The sequence below is a fragment of the Elephantulus edwardii genome, unplaced genomic scaffold (assembly GCF_000299155.1).
Source record: "Elephantulus edwardii isolate Elephantulus edwardi_28Jun2011 unplaced genomic scaffold, EleEdw1.0 scaffold00024, whole genome shotgun sequence".
In the NCBI taxonomy this organism is placed as follows: domain Eukaryota; kingdom Metazoa; phylum Chordata; class Mammalia; order Macroscelidea; family Macroscelididae; genus Elephantulus; species Elephantulus edwardii.
The window spans coordinates 14,157,547-14,172,743 of NW_006399774.1; the positions used below are offsets into that span (position 1 = coordinate 14,157,547).

The window sequence follows — 15,197 nt, forward strand, 5'->3', positions numbered from 1 at the left end:
ACCAGCGGCCCTGCACCCAGCCTGGGGCCATGCACCTAGCCCTGGGGGCCATACAGCCAACCAGCGGCCCTGCACCCAGCCTGGGGCCATGCACCCAGCCCTGGGGGCCATACAGCCAACCAGCGGCCCTGCACCCAGCCCACCCAGCCTGGGGAGAAGCGTAGGATCTTCCTGTGGCTCCTCCGAGCCACCACCTCTCGTGTCCAACACATAAGGGATACAGTTGTAGGAAAAACCACTTCTGTCCTTTGCAAAGTGTAGCCCTTCAGCTCTGCTGAGCTTTGACCAGAGCCAGTGACTGAGGGCAGCTGGTTCCACAAAGCAGCACATTGGGATGAATCTGATGGTCTTTGCATTTCATAACCCAGTGAATCCCAGCGCCAGCCCTGATGTTTTGAGGTCTTTAAAGAGTCCTGGGATGGTGTAGAAAGAGCTCTGGTGAAGCAGTAGTTAAAACAGTCACCTGTTAAGCATAAAGGTTGGTGGTACAAACCCACCAGCTAGTCCGAAGGAGGACAGTGAGACCGTCTGTTTCTGTGAAGATTTTCTGTCCTGGACACTCTGGGGAGCCCGTGGGCTCTGCACCTCTGGGTGGCCGTCCATTCCTGCTGTGAGCCACCGACCACTCAGTGGGAACGAACGATACCAACGGCTGCCTGGACTTTGTCACGATTAGGGCTTCAGGTCAATGGTGTCTCACCACACGGTCCTGCTCGAAGTATGCATGGCCCGTGTGCACCTCTTGTGTTCTGACTTGGTCGGTTGGAAATAGATCCTCAGCACGCAGCGAGGTGTCGTTTCAGCCTCACTCTGGAAATGGCAGGGGCTGAGTGGGTAATGTGTGCCACGCACGTCAGTTATGGACGGATGGTCTCTAGGCCTTACGTGTGAGCCCAGGTCCTCAGAGCTGAGGCCTCCTTTCGTGGAGGCCTTTTTTTTAAAAAACAGAAGGCGTTCTTAACATGAACTTTTAAAAAGCATAGTTAAGAGCTTAAAAAGCCCTACTTCTTTCTTTTCTTTTTTAAAAAATTTTATTAATTTTAATGAACATTTACAGAGATTTTGGATTTCCATTCATTCATTGTTGCATTTTTCTCCTTGCCCACTCCTCCCCCTCAGTTCGCTCTTCTCTTTGAAAAGTAAAAGAAAAATTCTTTCCTTGTTATACAATCCCTCCCTTCAAGTCCAGTCCACTATGCAGCCTTCATTCTGAACTCTTGTCATAACCATAATAACCCAATCATATATTGCTATTTTTTTTTTTAAAAAGGACTTTTGAACAGAGTTTTTTATTTGAGAGTGAAAAAGCCCTGGTCAGAGTGTTAAGTGTCCCCCCTGGCTGGCCTGCTGGACAGGTTGGGCTACTTCCTGCTTTGTTCCTAGGGCCACTCTAATCCCTGGGTTGTGCTTTTTGAAACACTTGTGTCTCGGGGTGGTAGAGCCCCCTGAAGATGGGGCATCCAGTTACAGCACACTCCCGCCCCCTCCTCCTGTGCCCATGGAGACCCGTATGTGCCGGTGGGCACTGGAGGTGGCCTGGGAGCCCTGCTCTCCACGCCATCAGGGAAGGCCGCTTCCTGTCACGGCTGTCTGTGTGGACATGGGTCATGGTGCCCAGGAGGGGCTTTGGCTGACATGGATGCCACCTCATCTGAGTGAGGGACTCTGGATGGTTCACACGGTTAAGGGCTGGGCTGCCAAGTGGAAGGTGGGAGGTTGGAGCCCACCTGGAGTTACCTTGGACAGGTGGTCTGCTTCGGAAGAGTCAGCTGTCAGACCTGCTGAGCCACCAGGAGTCGAGTGGACTGGGCAGGAGCAGCTTTCTGCAGCTGGGCCATGACCATTTTTAACTGTCTTCTCTCCCCCCCTCCCCCTTTCCAGATAAGAATAGAAGGACTAAAAATCTGGGAAGATTTGTTTCAGCTCCCATAAGAGACAAAGAAAACATTCGTCTTTCTTACGCTGAAGGGGACGATTGTGGGCGTGGCAAGAAGATCAGAACCAACATCACACTTGTGTGCAAGCCAGGTACAAATCAGGCACCTTCACTCTCCCCCTGTCTCTTCTCTCTCATTCAGCGGGCAGCCAGGTGGCAGGGGGGCCAGCAGTCTGGGCTCTGCATCCTTGGTGATGGGAACAGCCAGCTGTCTCATCCTGTAGCCCCTCGCTCCCCAGCCCTGTGCCCCAAGGGGAGTTTCAGAGTCATTTTCCAGAATGGCTGAGGGTCAGATGGGCGTCCCTTCCTCAGGATGTAGTGTAAGCTGCATGAGCCGCTTGATTCCCTCCGAAAGGCGGGGAAAGCCCATCTCGAGCAATGCCAGTGGTCCTCTTGCTTTCTGGGCGCCGCGTCCCTTCACGCCATGGTCATGTGCACTTACCTGTGCCCAGGTGTGACTTGTTTTGACAGTCTGGTCTGCACACATTTGTAAGTTCTTCAAGGGCCCACGATGAGCGGCCTTAAACCACATGGTCACCTCACGCTCACAGCTGTCCTCGTCTGTTGCTGTGCGTTCCAGGGTCGTGAGTTTCCACTTGAGGCGGCCATCAGGCCATCACATGGGCGTGAGCCGTCTGTGGTGCCCGAGAGGATGAGCCTGCCAGCCGCGCTCTTTGAGGGGACAGTGCCAGGCTCTGTGGGTGCTCTTGAGTGTTCACAGTTCGTGTTGATGTGTATTCTGGGGGGACGTGTGTGTTGGTAGGCTGTGGTCTTGCTGTCTTCAAACAGCCCAGTTGTTGGAATAAGAGCAGTAGGTCATTTGCACCGCATGGAGGAGCCTTGGCGACCACTTCGCCACCACCCCCTCCCTCATCCCCTTGATTTGTGTCCTTTAAATCCCGAGCTGTGGATGAGGACAAGAATGTGGCCATTTCTTTTGTCCTTCAACACGTTTCACTTAATCTCCTGCTGCTTCTGCCAAGTCTACTTTGAGCAGCGTCTGAACAAAGGGCCTTGGGTAGAACAAAGAGTCGGGGCTTGACTGCTGATGTAAAGGTCGGTAGTTCAAACCCGCCCAGCAGTGCTGGGAAGGAGAGGCCTGGTGACCTGCTTCCCCAGAGTACGACCACACCAGTCCTGTAGAGGGTTGTGCTCTCTGACTCACGGGTTCTCTGCCTCACAGAGGACTCCAAGAAGGACAAGTTTCTGCCTTTTTACAGAGTGAGAAGGGGCAAGTCAGAGGTGGGTTAGTGATGGATTTTTTTTTTAATATTTATGATATTGTTGCACACTTTCTTCCCCAGACCTCACTAGCCCATTGTGCAGTGCATCCCTTGTTCCAGATTGTTGTCATGCATATTAATGCCTAATCATCTATTCCTGCAGTGTTCATTATCCATCCACACTTTTCCTGTTCTGCCCTTCTGAACCCCGTGCCCATCCTGTTTTATAACAATGATGTTATGCAGTATTTGTCCTTTCGTGACTGAGGTGTTTCACTCAACATAATGTCCTTCAGGCTCCTCCTTCTGTTGTTTACAAGTTCATTATTTTTCAGTGCTGCGTAATACTCCATTGTGTGAATGTACCATAGTCTTTCTATCCATTTGTTGTGGGTTTTTTTGTTTTTGTTTTTTATTTTATTTTATTATTTTGTGTGTGTGTACTGTCAAATTGGATCTGACTGGTACCGGAGGAGATGGTCCCTCTTTCTCCAGTAGAGCATCTAGTGGATTAAAACTGTATCCATTTGTTTTTTGATGGACACTTGGATTACTTCCATCTCTTTGCTATTGTAAATAAAACAGCAATAAACGTGGGTGTGCACACATCTGTTTGGATGGCAGCTCTGGTTTCTTTAGGGTGTATTCCCAGTAGTGGAACTGTTGGGTCAAAGGGCATTTCTATTTCCAACTTTTTGAGAAAGAATTCCCGCCCCTTGCCGACAGGTGATTTGGAAAGTCCTCCGGTGCTGAGCAGTTTTGGGGACATGGGTTGCTTCTATGAGTTTGAGTGGCACACAGCAGCCGCCTGCGTGCTGGCCAGGACCGAGGGCGAGAACTGCACAGTCCTCGATGCCCAGGCTGGTGAGTGTCCCCTGGTGTCACCTGCAATGCTTATTTCCTTCTTTTCCCTTAAACACACTTAGGAATGTTTCAGAGATACTTCCTTTAGAACGGCACACATACTGTTTGATCAGAACCCTGAAACTCTGCAGCTGAGGGCTGCCTGGAGATAGTGGAGTTGCTCACTCAATTTGCTGTGCAGATAAGCTCTGAGCTGCACACCTGAGCAACACAAGGAAATAAGTCGTGTTTGGAAAGGTTTTTCACCTGTGCATTCTAGCAAAGAAACCTGCCCTCGGGATATTTTACAAGGAGGCCATTGTATTGTGGTCATCTCATGAGCTTTGAACCTGCTGGTTGTTTATTAAACCTGCAATTATGGACTTTGAGTAGAGTTTTTCAGTTCACACAGTAAAAGGGGTTGAATAGTGTCTGAGGAGAACACTAGTAATCACAGCTCCGGTAGCCTGAGGGTGAAAAGCATCTTTGTTGCTGGAAGAATGTCTCTTGAGCTGTGGGCGTGAAGTCACCTTGCTAACTGGGCGCTACTGACCTCACATACTTTGATCTTTTCTGTTCTTGCCTAGGGTTTTCTTTTGATTTGTCACCTCTCACAAAGAAAACCGGTGACTATAAAGTTGAGACAGAGGAGTATGACTTTTACATAAATGTGTGTGGCCCTGTGACTATGGCTGCTTGTGGGTCAAACTCGGGAGCCTGCCAGGTAGCAAAAAGGCAAGTAACTGTTCTCAGTCACAGACTCATGCTGAGGTATTTTGTGCTAACAGAGATTTCATTCAGGAGTGAGTATGTCCACGCTTAAAATCTTTGCCTTTGTGGCAAAGATACCTCGTTAAATTGCCTTCACACCGGGGGTGCTGGGAGTCCCTCTGAGGAGGGCAGGCAGTGTTCGTGGAGAAGAGTGGATTTCCAGGACACTCCAGACCCTGTGCCCTGGCTTCTCGCATGTTACACAGAAGTTTCTCCATTCTGTGTGGTGCTAGTGCAGAGGGGAGTGGGCTGTGCTTGGAGGCAGCAGTGTTGAGAGTGGACATGGGCCCTGTAAGTGAGAATCCTCTTAGCCCCCACTGCCTCAGGGGTGCCCCCTTAGAACGCCTTCCTGGGGACTCATGTGGTATGAACCCTGGGTCCTGGGAACTCCACCTCCTTGCCCTTCCTTAAACATCACAGCAATAAAGTGTTTCTGGCCTTATCTTTTCTGAAAGAGACATCTGTTTATTTGTTTTAGTAGCAAGGTTTGGAACCTGGGTCTAAGCAATGCTAAGCTTTCCTATTACGATGGAATGATCCAGCTGAACTACAAAGACGGCGCACCCTATAATAATGAAAAGCGAACGCCAAGAGCTACACTTATCACCTTCCTCTGTGACAGAGAAGCCGGCATAGGTGTTCCTGAGTACCAGGTGGGCACTGCCCGGGATGTGTGTGCGTGCATGTGGCAGGAGGGAGGTGCACACGTCTGAGAAATCCTGCAAAGCCTCCTCCTTTTGCCAACGTGTGACCTGGTTATTGCAGTCGGGGCTTAGTACACGGTGATGGTCCTGGAGGTTTATGAAGTCACCCTCCATCCCGGCAACGTGTCCGGTACACGTCAGAAGAACGCGTGTTCACACGTCTGCTCTCCTCTCCTCTCATACCCCCCGTCAGGCCTCCCAAGGCCGGGCCGGAGTCCTGCTCCTTTCGGTTCTGTGCTATGAGCCCCCCTCAGCACCAGTGGGCAAGCCTGGTAGTTCTGGGGTACAGAACACAGAGAGAGCAAAAGTCATCTCGGCTCTATTTAGCAGAGGCCCAGATTCCATCTTCACTTATTCCTGGGCATTAAAGATGAGCAAAAGAAACTTTTAAAAACCCACAATATTGTGGTAAAATGCATAACAAAAATTTACTCTTTCAGCTGTTGTCATGTTTATGTTGAGTGGTGGTGTTCATTCTCCCTGTGTTGCCGGTCCCATCACCCCTGACAGAGCCTCAGTTTACCTCCTCGCGCCCTTCCCCCGGCCACCCTGCCTGGTGGGTAACGGCTGCCACCGTCAGGGGGATCATGCGGTCTCTGCCACCTCATGCACATGGTGCTCTCGGGTTCATCCACATCACGGCACAGGCTGTCCTGTCGCTGGCCCCCTGAGAGTCCACTGTGTGTGTCAGTGACCAGTTAATACCCCTCCGATTTGGTGTTAGCCTCCGGGGGGGATGTCGTTATTTACTACCTCTCCGATTTGATGTTGGCGGGGGAACAAGGTTGTTACTGGAAACAGCGCTGTGTCGCGGGGTGTAAATGTTCCTGTTCTCTCTGCTGCCCCTCCCCTGGCTCCCGCCCGGTGTGTGATCAGGAAGAGGACAACTCGACCTACAACTTCCGGTGGTACACCAGCCACGCCTGCCCTGAGGAGCCCCTGGAGTGCGTCGTCACAGACCCCTTCACGATGGAGCAGTACGACCTTTCCAGGTGGGGGGCTTCCTCGGGGTCCTGGGGTCATGTCCAGCATGGGGGGGGCTGAGGCTTTGAAGACGGTACTGGTGACCGTTTAGGACTGCTGACAGTGGGCAGTGCTTTCAGTTCAGGGGGGCTCCTAGCTGAGGGAGCCCCAGCACCCCAGTGAGTGCCAAGTGCTGCTGGGGTTCTGTGGACCCAAGTGGGCCCCAGGTCTCACGGACATCTGCCCCTCTGTCACTGGAAGCCTCAGCATCATGGTTCACAGCCAGGGCCTATGGCCTGCGGTCTGTGGTCTGTGTTGTGGGTCTCTGGTGATCAGGTCAACAGTCCCACCTCCTGAATACACCCGAGTGTCTCCAGGGCCTTGGAATGTGTTGTACTGCAGCTGTGACAGCTGCCAACGTGCTTTGACATTGCAGCCTTGCCAAGTCAGAAGACAGCCACGGCGGGAACTGGTACGCCATGGACAACGCCGGGGACCGCTCCACCTGGCGAAAGTACTACCTCAACGTCTGCCGGCCGCTCAACCAGGTGCCGGGCTGCGACCGCATGGCCTCTGCCTGTGAGATGAAGTACAGGCGCCAGCAGGTGAGCCTCCTCCCCGGCAGGTGAGCCTGCGGGCCGAGGCCGTGTTAGGAGCCCCGATCAAAGCCGCCTGGCAGCTGGCGCTGCCCTGGGTGGGACCTTGGGCCTGTGTAAACAGTCTGCACCCAGCACACGTGGGTCGGACCTGAAACCGCATGCCCGCTGGTAGTGGCCTTGCATCATGGCAGTGGACAGAGGACGCCTGGGTTAAGAAGTGTCTTTTGAGTGATTGAGCAGATAGCTATAAAAAGTCATTTCTGCTGCTGGGCTCACTGGAGGGACGCCAGCTTGGGCGAGTGGGCGTGGGTGGTGTTGGTCCAGGTGCACGTGTGATCCGGGGGTGCCGAGCTGCCCCGGCCACAGAGGGGTGCGTTCCTGCTGGAACGTCCAGGCACTGCCCTACAGCCCCTTCAGGGTGAATGCCCTAGAGCTCGGCTTTCTGAGAGTGCCTTGCTGGGTGCCACAGCCCGGCCGTGGCTGGTCAAGGGCCCCGGGGAGGCCTTTGGAAGGAAGTGGGAGAGCGCACCCTGGTGGCCAGTAGCTGGGGCCCTGCAGGTGCAGAGGTGCCCCCACCTGTCCACCCCTTCCCTCAGCAGGAGAGTCTGGTTCCCCCCCCCACCCCCAGGACACAGTCTTAACGGGCCCCACTTTCTCCCAGGGCATGTCTTTCGAGGTTGTCTCCATCGGTAACCTAGGCTATTCGAAGGAGGGTCCCACGATCGAGGACCGGGGCAGCCTTCTCCTCGAGTACGTCAATGGCTCGGCCTGCAAGACCAGCGACGGCGTGCAGACCACCTACACCACGCGCATCCACCTCATCTGCTCCCCGGGCAGCCTGGTAGGTGGTGCCAGCCGTGCACGGCGTTGCCCGGGGCTCTCCTCACGGAGCCCCCGATGGCCTCATCTCGGACACGTACCAGAGGAGGCAGAGGAGTTGGGTTGACCTGCCGTCCACTCTGGGATCAGCCTCTCCTGGTGCAGGGTGAGCAGGGAGCACCGTGGAGGTGCTCCCGGGGGCTGTGCCTGCCGCTTCAGCCTCTCAGCCCTTTCCTGCCAAGTCCATTGTCAGTGCGTGACCAGCACAGCTTGGGCGGCTGTGGCCTTGAGGTTCCCCTGGAGTTGTTCGGACGTCACACGCCTTCTGGAGGGCTTAGAGTCCGAACTCTGTAGACTTTATTGGGGAGGACACCGAAGCTGACACATCTCAGATAAACCGTGAAGGACAGATGTGTGACACAGCAAAGCAGGGAAGAAGAATTAGAGCAGAAGGTGAAGGCCTGCGTCCCTCAGGCAGGGCAGGACGGGTAGAAGGCTCTGGATGAAAAGGCTGCAGGCCCAGCACACAGCTCCAGTTTCCTTCCACGCAGCCTTGTGTTTTCACGGGCGTGTCTTATAGCCTTCTCAGATCCACTGGGCAAATCCAGAATGGGAACACTGAAGTCATCTGCTCATTAAATCAAGTATCTGAGGGGCCAGGTCCCTTATAACATCCCTGAGCTGAACTCAGAATTCTCCACCAGCCAGTCCAAGACCTGTCACTGTTGAATCAGCCCTGATGGATACGTGTGTCAGGGTACAACCATGTTCTGCATTATAAACACCTTGACTTTGCCCTGAACTTGGGCTTCCATCTCCTCATTTCTCTTTCTTCGGGAAACATCTTGAGTGCTGTGGTTCCACCAGCAGGCACCCACTTCCCTCACTCAGCCTCGAGTCCCTACCCCTGGGCACTTAATATCCATCCCTCTTCATACACTTTTCCACGCACCTGTCCATCTCGGCCGTCCTACTGTCCTCAGATACTGGATCGTTCCAGTGAGTTCTGTGGCCCCTTAGTACCTTGGCTCTTCTGAGAGACCGTGTTGATGGCAGGCTTTAATCCTCAGAGTCATTTTACGCCATCACATCGTAACTACCTCTCAGCACACCCTGTACACAGTGCAGGCCCAGCAACCTCACTGCATGATGGGCAGAGGCTGCGTCACCACACCCACTGCCGGCTGGCCCATTTGGCTTGATGGATTTCCACCAGAAGTTTTAACCCAGAAGGAGTCTAACGGGTGCAAGTGGTTTGCTATTGACTGGTAACCTCAAGTTTGGTGGTTCAAACCGCCTCAGGGGCTGCAGATAAGAGAGGCCTTATGACCTCTTCCTTTAGAGTTTGTGGTTGTGCTGCGTTAGGTGTGTTCAGTCCGTAGAATGACCCCTGAGAGGTTCCTTGGTTGTTAGATCTTTATCCTCTAGAAAGCTCCCAGCCAGGAAGGCTATCAGGAGCAGCTCTAACCTGTGACACATGACTCAGAACCAGCCCGACACGGAGGACTTGATTCACTTGGGATACAACTTGCAAAAGCAAACCAGCAGCTCCCTCGAAACCACCCTTCTGGTCACTCCCCAGCCCTTGTCCCAGCGTGGCTGGCCTGCCAACTTCCACATACATTCATGTAGCCTGTTGTCAAGTCTACAGAAATGAAATGCCACAACACATCCTGAATGGTCTAGCCCCAGGAGCCCTGGTGGCACAGTGAGTTAAACACTGTGATGCTGCCTGAATGACCAATGGTGTGATATCACCAGCTGCTCAGAGGACAGAGAAAGACAGCCTGCTTCTATACCGACTCCCAGCCTGGCTGTGTCAACCCTGGGCAGCTCTGCTGTGTCCTGCAGCTCCCTGGGAGTCAGAACTGCCTGGACGGCAGTGGAGCATGGGTTTAGCTCAGTTCTTACTGACCTTCAGCTCTTGGCAGCGTGTTTTTGGAGGGCATGGGCTTGGAGCAAGCTCTGGGGTTGGTCTGCCCTTTTCTGTTGGCATGGCTGTACCTTAGCCTCTAAGGGTGTGAAGTGAGGCCTCCATCGTAGGGAGAGGGAATCTCCATCATTGTAGGGAGAGGGAGCCTCTGTCATCGTAGGGAGAGGGAGCCTCTGTCATCGTAGGGAGAGGGAGCCTCTGTCATCATAGGGGAGGGAGCCTCCATTGTAGAGAGAGAGCCTCCGGCATAGGGAGAGGGAGCTTCCATCGTAGGGAGAGGGAGCGTGAGCTTCAGGTTAGCGCTCTGCTTCCATCGGATTCCATCCTGTTATGGTGACTCTTGTCCTGCTCGTTACTTTTCCAGAACACCCACCCCATATTTTCTCTCAGCTGGGAGTGTGTGGTCACTTTCCTGTGGAACACAGAGGCGGCCTGCCCCATCCAGACAACCACGGACACAGACCAGGTACGTTCTCTAGGGTTCTGGGCCCGGACTCGAAGCCTCCTAGTGCTTCCTGGCCAGTTGCCGTGTCGCTGTGCCCTCTGTGTGGACACCAGAGGTCTGCAGCTCTCTACTCCTCACCTCTCACACTGTTCTCCCCACCCCTAGTCCTCCGGGGTCCCTTCCATCTCCCCTTGACCCTGCAGAGTTCCTTGTTCTCGAAGACAGACCTGATGTGTTCATTCATCACTTACCACCCAGAGCCTGTCAAGGCTGACCCCTGACAGAGCCCTGTGTCATTGACCACCTACTGCGTGCCAGGACCTGTCACTTGTCTGTCAGGTGGAGCACACAACCTGCTCTAACGTGATGCTCAAGTGCGTAAGGAGTGAGCCTCTCCTGCAGGCCTCCTGCCCCCTTTCTACTCCAGCCATGGGAGACTGAGACAGCTTTGCAACGCGGCAGCACAAAACATGAGACAGGTCCCAGGGCTTCCCTGTGGGACTGGGTGGTTGGCAGGCCTGAGCATTTGTTCTTTACCTTGGGACTTGCTTGCCTCTCCTGACCGTAGATCTTCCAGACTACAGACTGTCGCAGGGATGTGGCTTAGCCAGAGGAATGTTCCAGTAGAGTGGTCTGTTCTCATGGCCCCTGGGGCAGGGGACGCCCATATGTCACCCATAGCCAGCACCTCCCGGGGCTCTGACTGCTGCCCAACCCTCCAGCCCACATTTGTCTGATGGGCTGAGCGGCCCCAAGGGCAAAGTCAAATACATCTCCTAGGAGAGTTGATGCGAGATGATGCAGGCCACACCCCAGGGAAGCACCCATCGGGCGGAGAGGCCCGTTAAGGTCCTGGATCCCTCACAGCAGATGAGGATTGAGCCTGTGGGTCACAGCTCCTGCCTGCCACAGTGGGCACCCTGGCCCACCCTTGCTACCATGTGTTTTGAGGGTCTCATTTCAGTTCCTGACAGTCTTCTTGGTCTGCCTCTGTGGGAGCGTGTGGTAGCCTCTGGTTCATCGAATGCCTCCCTCTCAGGGTCTCCCTTGTTGTGGGGGCTCTGCAGGGCTGTGTCGGAAAAGCAGTTCCGAGCACATGCGCGCCCCCCCACCCCCGGGAGCTGGGAAGCGGCTTCACTCAGGTGTGTTCTCGGTCCACCGACACTGAGACACAGCCTTACGCAGTGTGTTTCTTCTCAGCCTTTCTGTTTTGCTAGGATAAAACCCAGAGATTCTTGATGAGTGTTTCTTAGGAAATGCCTTTTTTGAGGCAGGCCGCACACAGTTCTGTGGATGTGTGCTTAGTGCGTCCTCGTGATGGTGATGTGAACGAGTTGCTCTCTACTTCTTGCAGGCGTGCTCTATAAGGGATCCCAACAGCGGGTTTGTGTTCAACTTTAACTCGCTTAACAGTTCCGAGGGATACGTGGTCTCGGGCATTGGGAAGACCTTCATGGTAAGAGTTGGGAACGTGCGACTGTCCTCACAGCTAGTGATAATCTTGTGGGCCTGGCAGTGTTGTCAGGACCCTTCAGAATTGTCCAGGTCGCCATAATCCAGCTCACTAAGCAGAGACAAGAGGGTCTAGATTTAAGGAGAAAAAAATGAAGTCCAGTTCCCACCACCATCTAGTGGAATTCACACATCCGTGCGGATGGTGTGATTATACACAACGGCTGTAACACCGTGTGGACCAGGCTTTAAAGCCATTGATGGGCCTTTTAATCTGAACTCTGCCTCTTCTGCCTTGTTTATTAATTGAACCATGCAACCCTGGCAAGCTGGTCTTTGGGGTGTCTGGCCAATCCCTCACTCTGATCGATGCTGTTTGCTGTGCAGTTGAACGTGTGTGGCGCCATGCCAGTCTGCGGCACCGTGGACGGGAAACCAGCCTTTGGCTGCGAGGCTGTAGCCCAGATGGACAATCTGAAGACCCTGAAACCGGAACGGCTTGTCGGTGTTGAGAAGATCCTCCAGCTGTCCACGGAGGGCTTCATCACGCTGACCTACAAGGGACTGCTCTCCTCTCCCGGAAGTGAGTGCAGCTCGCTCCTGAGTGGACAATGTGGGCTTTCTGTGGGCGTGTCTTCCAGGGGGCTGCCCCCGACCAGGCGCCAAGACACTCACAGACACCGGAGCCCCAAAACTTCTACGCAGGCGCTGACCTTAATCCAGCTGTGAACTCAACCCTAGAGCTCAACCTCCCTCCCCCTCTCCCTCACCCCCTCTCTCCCCCTCTCAGTACCCCCTCTTTTTCCTTCTCTACCCTCCTTCCCCTCTCTCCCTCCCCTCTTTCTCCTTCTCTCCCTCCTCCTTCTCTCCCCCCTTCCCTCTCTATGTCTTCCTCTTTTTTCCCCCTGTCCCCCTCTCTTCCTTGCCCTCCCTCCCTCTCTCTTCCCCTTCTCTTTCCCTCTCTCTTTTCCCCACCCCCTCCCGCCCTGGTAAACCCTGCTGAGCAGAGCACTTCTCTAAGACCCTTGGCATGGGCAGGGACTCGATGACAGCAGTATTGAACAAATGACGCTCCCTCTCTCTCTTTCCTCCGCTCCCTCCCTCTCTTCCCCCTTCCTCTCTCTCCCTCCTTCTCTCCCCCCTCCTCCTCCCCTCTTTTCCCCCATTTCCCCCGCCCCCCTTCCCTCTCTGGTAAACCCTGTGGAGCAGAGCACTTCTCCAAGACCCTTGGCGTGGGCAGGGACTCAATGGCAGCGATCTTGAACAAATGACGCTCGCTTGTTTTCTGACGCATGTTCAAGAAACTGTTGCTCCCCTTGAGCCCTTTCTGGAAGAATCCAGGCGCTGGGCCGTCCTCTCCCAGCACACGGCCGTCGGTAGATGGCTGTTGCCCTGAATTTGGCCAGTCTGTCGCTGAAGCCGAGGCTCTGGAAGCAGAACTGGCACCAGGTGTTAGGTGTCTGCGGTGCCGCTGTGTGGGTCGCCGTCGTGGTGGCCCCAGCGTTGGTGCACGCTGCATCCCAGGCTGCCTTTCTGCCTTCTGATCCAGTTCTTGAAGGCTGGTCTTCCGTCCACAGGTACCGCCGATGCCTTCATCATCCGCTTCATTTGTAATGATGACATTTACCCAGGAACACCCAGATTCCTGCACCAAGACATCGACTCCGGGCTTGGCATCCATGACACTTTCTTTGAGTTTGAGACAGCTTTGGCGTGTGTGCCCTCTCCGGTGGATTGCCAGGTCACAGGTAGAGATGCTTGGGGTGCTGGGCAGGGTGACGGTGTACTGGTGTCCCCTTTATAGGCAGTGTGACATGAGTCACTTGTCTGCTTGTCAATACATAGAGTCACGTTGTTTCTGCTGAGGTGATTCAGGATCCGTCATTGGTCTAAAGCTGTGTGTGTGTAGACCAGCTGCTGCATACTTAACACACAGAGAGAAATGCTTTCTCAAGAGGTGGGGGGGTCACATGGAGGGGCCAGAGCTGCTGATTGAGGAGGGGAAATGACAAAGGAAGCGGCTACTTAACATGCTGCCCTCCAGCCCTTTCCTCTGTTGAGTTTGCCTGGCTTGGTCCCCGGCGGCTGCCCCTTGTGAGGCCTGGCACAGTCTGATGCAGGTGACCGTGTGCTCCTGCAGGGTCTCCCTGTGGCCACCTTTTCAGTTCTGAGGCCTCCCGTGTGTGTGTGTGTGTGTGTGTGTGTGCTGCGTCAGTCTCCCAGCTGAGGTTGGAAGAGCCAATGAGGACACCGGTGGGTTACCTGGGTCACTCTGTGTTTCAGACCTCGCTGGAAACGAGTACGACCTGAGCGGCTTGAGCAAAGTGAGGAAGCCTTGGACCGCCGTTGACACGACTGAGGACGGGAAGAGGAGGACTTTCTACCTGAGCGTCTGCAACCCTCTGCCCTTCATTCCCGGATGCCACGGTGCGCCGTCCTCACTGCAGCCTCTGTCGGCGGGCGTTGGCGGGCCTGTCCAGACGGGCCCCGAGACTGACTCTCCTCGTCTTCCAGGAAGCACCATGGGCTCCTGTCTGATTTCCGACGACAACAGCTGGAACCTGGGCGTGGTGCAGATCAGCCCACAGGTGGCAGGGAATGGGTCCCTGAGCATTGTGTACGTCAACGGGGACAAGTGTGGCAACCAGCGGTACTCCACCAGGATCATGTTCGAGTGTGCGCAGACGCTGGTACGTGTCCAGGCATCACGTGAGTGCTTGGCTGCCTGCACGCTTCCAGCTCGCGTCTGCCTTGGTCTCCGAGTCTCCTCTCTGAGAATATGTCTGTGTGTTCATGGCTGAACAGATGTCAGGGCAGCTTCCAGGCTAAGACAGACTTGGAAGAAAACTTGACCATCACCTTCTGCAAGGCAGCAGTGACAGTGCCATGGGCTCCAGTGGTCTGCTCTGCAGCTGCTTGTGACTGGGCACGGTCCTGGGGAGGCCTTTTGTCTTGTGGTGGTCGTGACCTCCCAAGTCAGGGCTGGCTCCAGGGCTACTAACAGCAACGTTCTGCTCCAGAGACTAACACTCGGGTTCTATTTGTGGCTCTTGTTTGGCTGATCTCTTCTGTGTGGAAAGCATGGCCTTGCTGTTCTGTGTTCCAGGGCTCGCCGGTGTTCCAATCCTTGGATGACTGTGAGTATGTGTTCCTGTGGAGGACAGTGGAAGCCTGCCCCGTGGTCCGAGTGGAGGGTGAGTCCCACCACTAGTCTGTGGTGGTCACTCTGGGTGTGTGACATGGCAGGCACTCTGAGCCCTCGTTCTGATAGGGGACCTCGTGGAGGTGGCCACATGGATGGGGCAGAGCATGCGTTCTTTACCGAGCTGCACTGCTGATCTTATGGGGCGATGTCCCTCACGTGGCAGTGATGACTGGGAAGCACTGATGTGGCGCCCTGTGTTGCCTTGTTTGATAAAGTAGATCTTTATCCCGCGTCCCGTGCTCTTCTAGAAAGCTCTTTGTCAAGCAGTTTGCGTTATGTATCCAAAGCCTACTATTTTCAGCTT

At 54.5% G+C, this 15,197-nt stretch overlaps 1 protein-coding gene across 1 annotated transcript in view; it reads left to right on the top strand.

Annotated features, from left to right (window-relative positions):
- IGF2R (insulin-like growth factor 2 receptor) overlaps positions 1-15,197 on the top strand; it is a 105,513-nt gene that overhangs the window by 69,049 nt on the left and 21,267 nt on the right. The window contains exons 13-27 of the mRNA XM_006882819.1: positions 1,882-2,028; positions 3,886-4,023; positions 4,590-4,737; positions 4,807-4,809; positions 5,252-5,426; positions 6,354-6,469; positions 6,877-7,045; positions 7,701-7,880; positions 10,156-10,257; positions 11,591-11,692; positions 12,076-12,260; positions 13,255-13,436; positions 13,972-14,115; positions 14,203-14,378; positions 14,795-14,882. Coding sequence (XP_006882881.1) covers positions 1,882-2,028; positions 3,886-4,023; positions 4,590-4,737; positions 4,807-4,809; positions 5,252-5,426; positions 6,354-6,469; positions 6,877-7,045; positions 7,701-7,880; positions 10,156-10,257; positions 11,591-11,692; positions 12,076-12,260; positions 13,255-13,436; positions 13,972-14,115; positions 14,203-14,378; positions 14,795-14,882 — 2,055 coding nt within the window. The remainder of the gene's footprint in view (positions 1-1,881; positions 2,029-3,885; positions 4,024-4,589; positions 4,738-4,806; positions 4,810-5,251; positions 5,427-6,353; positions 6,470-6,876; positions 7,046-7,700; positions 7,881-10,155; positions 10,258-11,590; positions 11,693-12,075; positions 12,261-13,254; positions 13,437-13,971; positions 14,116-14,202; positions 14,379-14,794; positions 14,883-15,197) is intronic.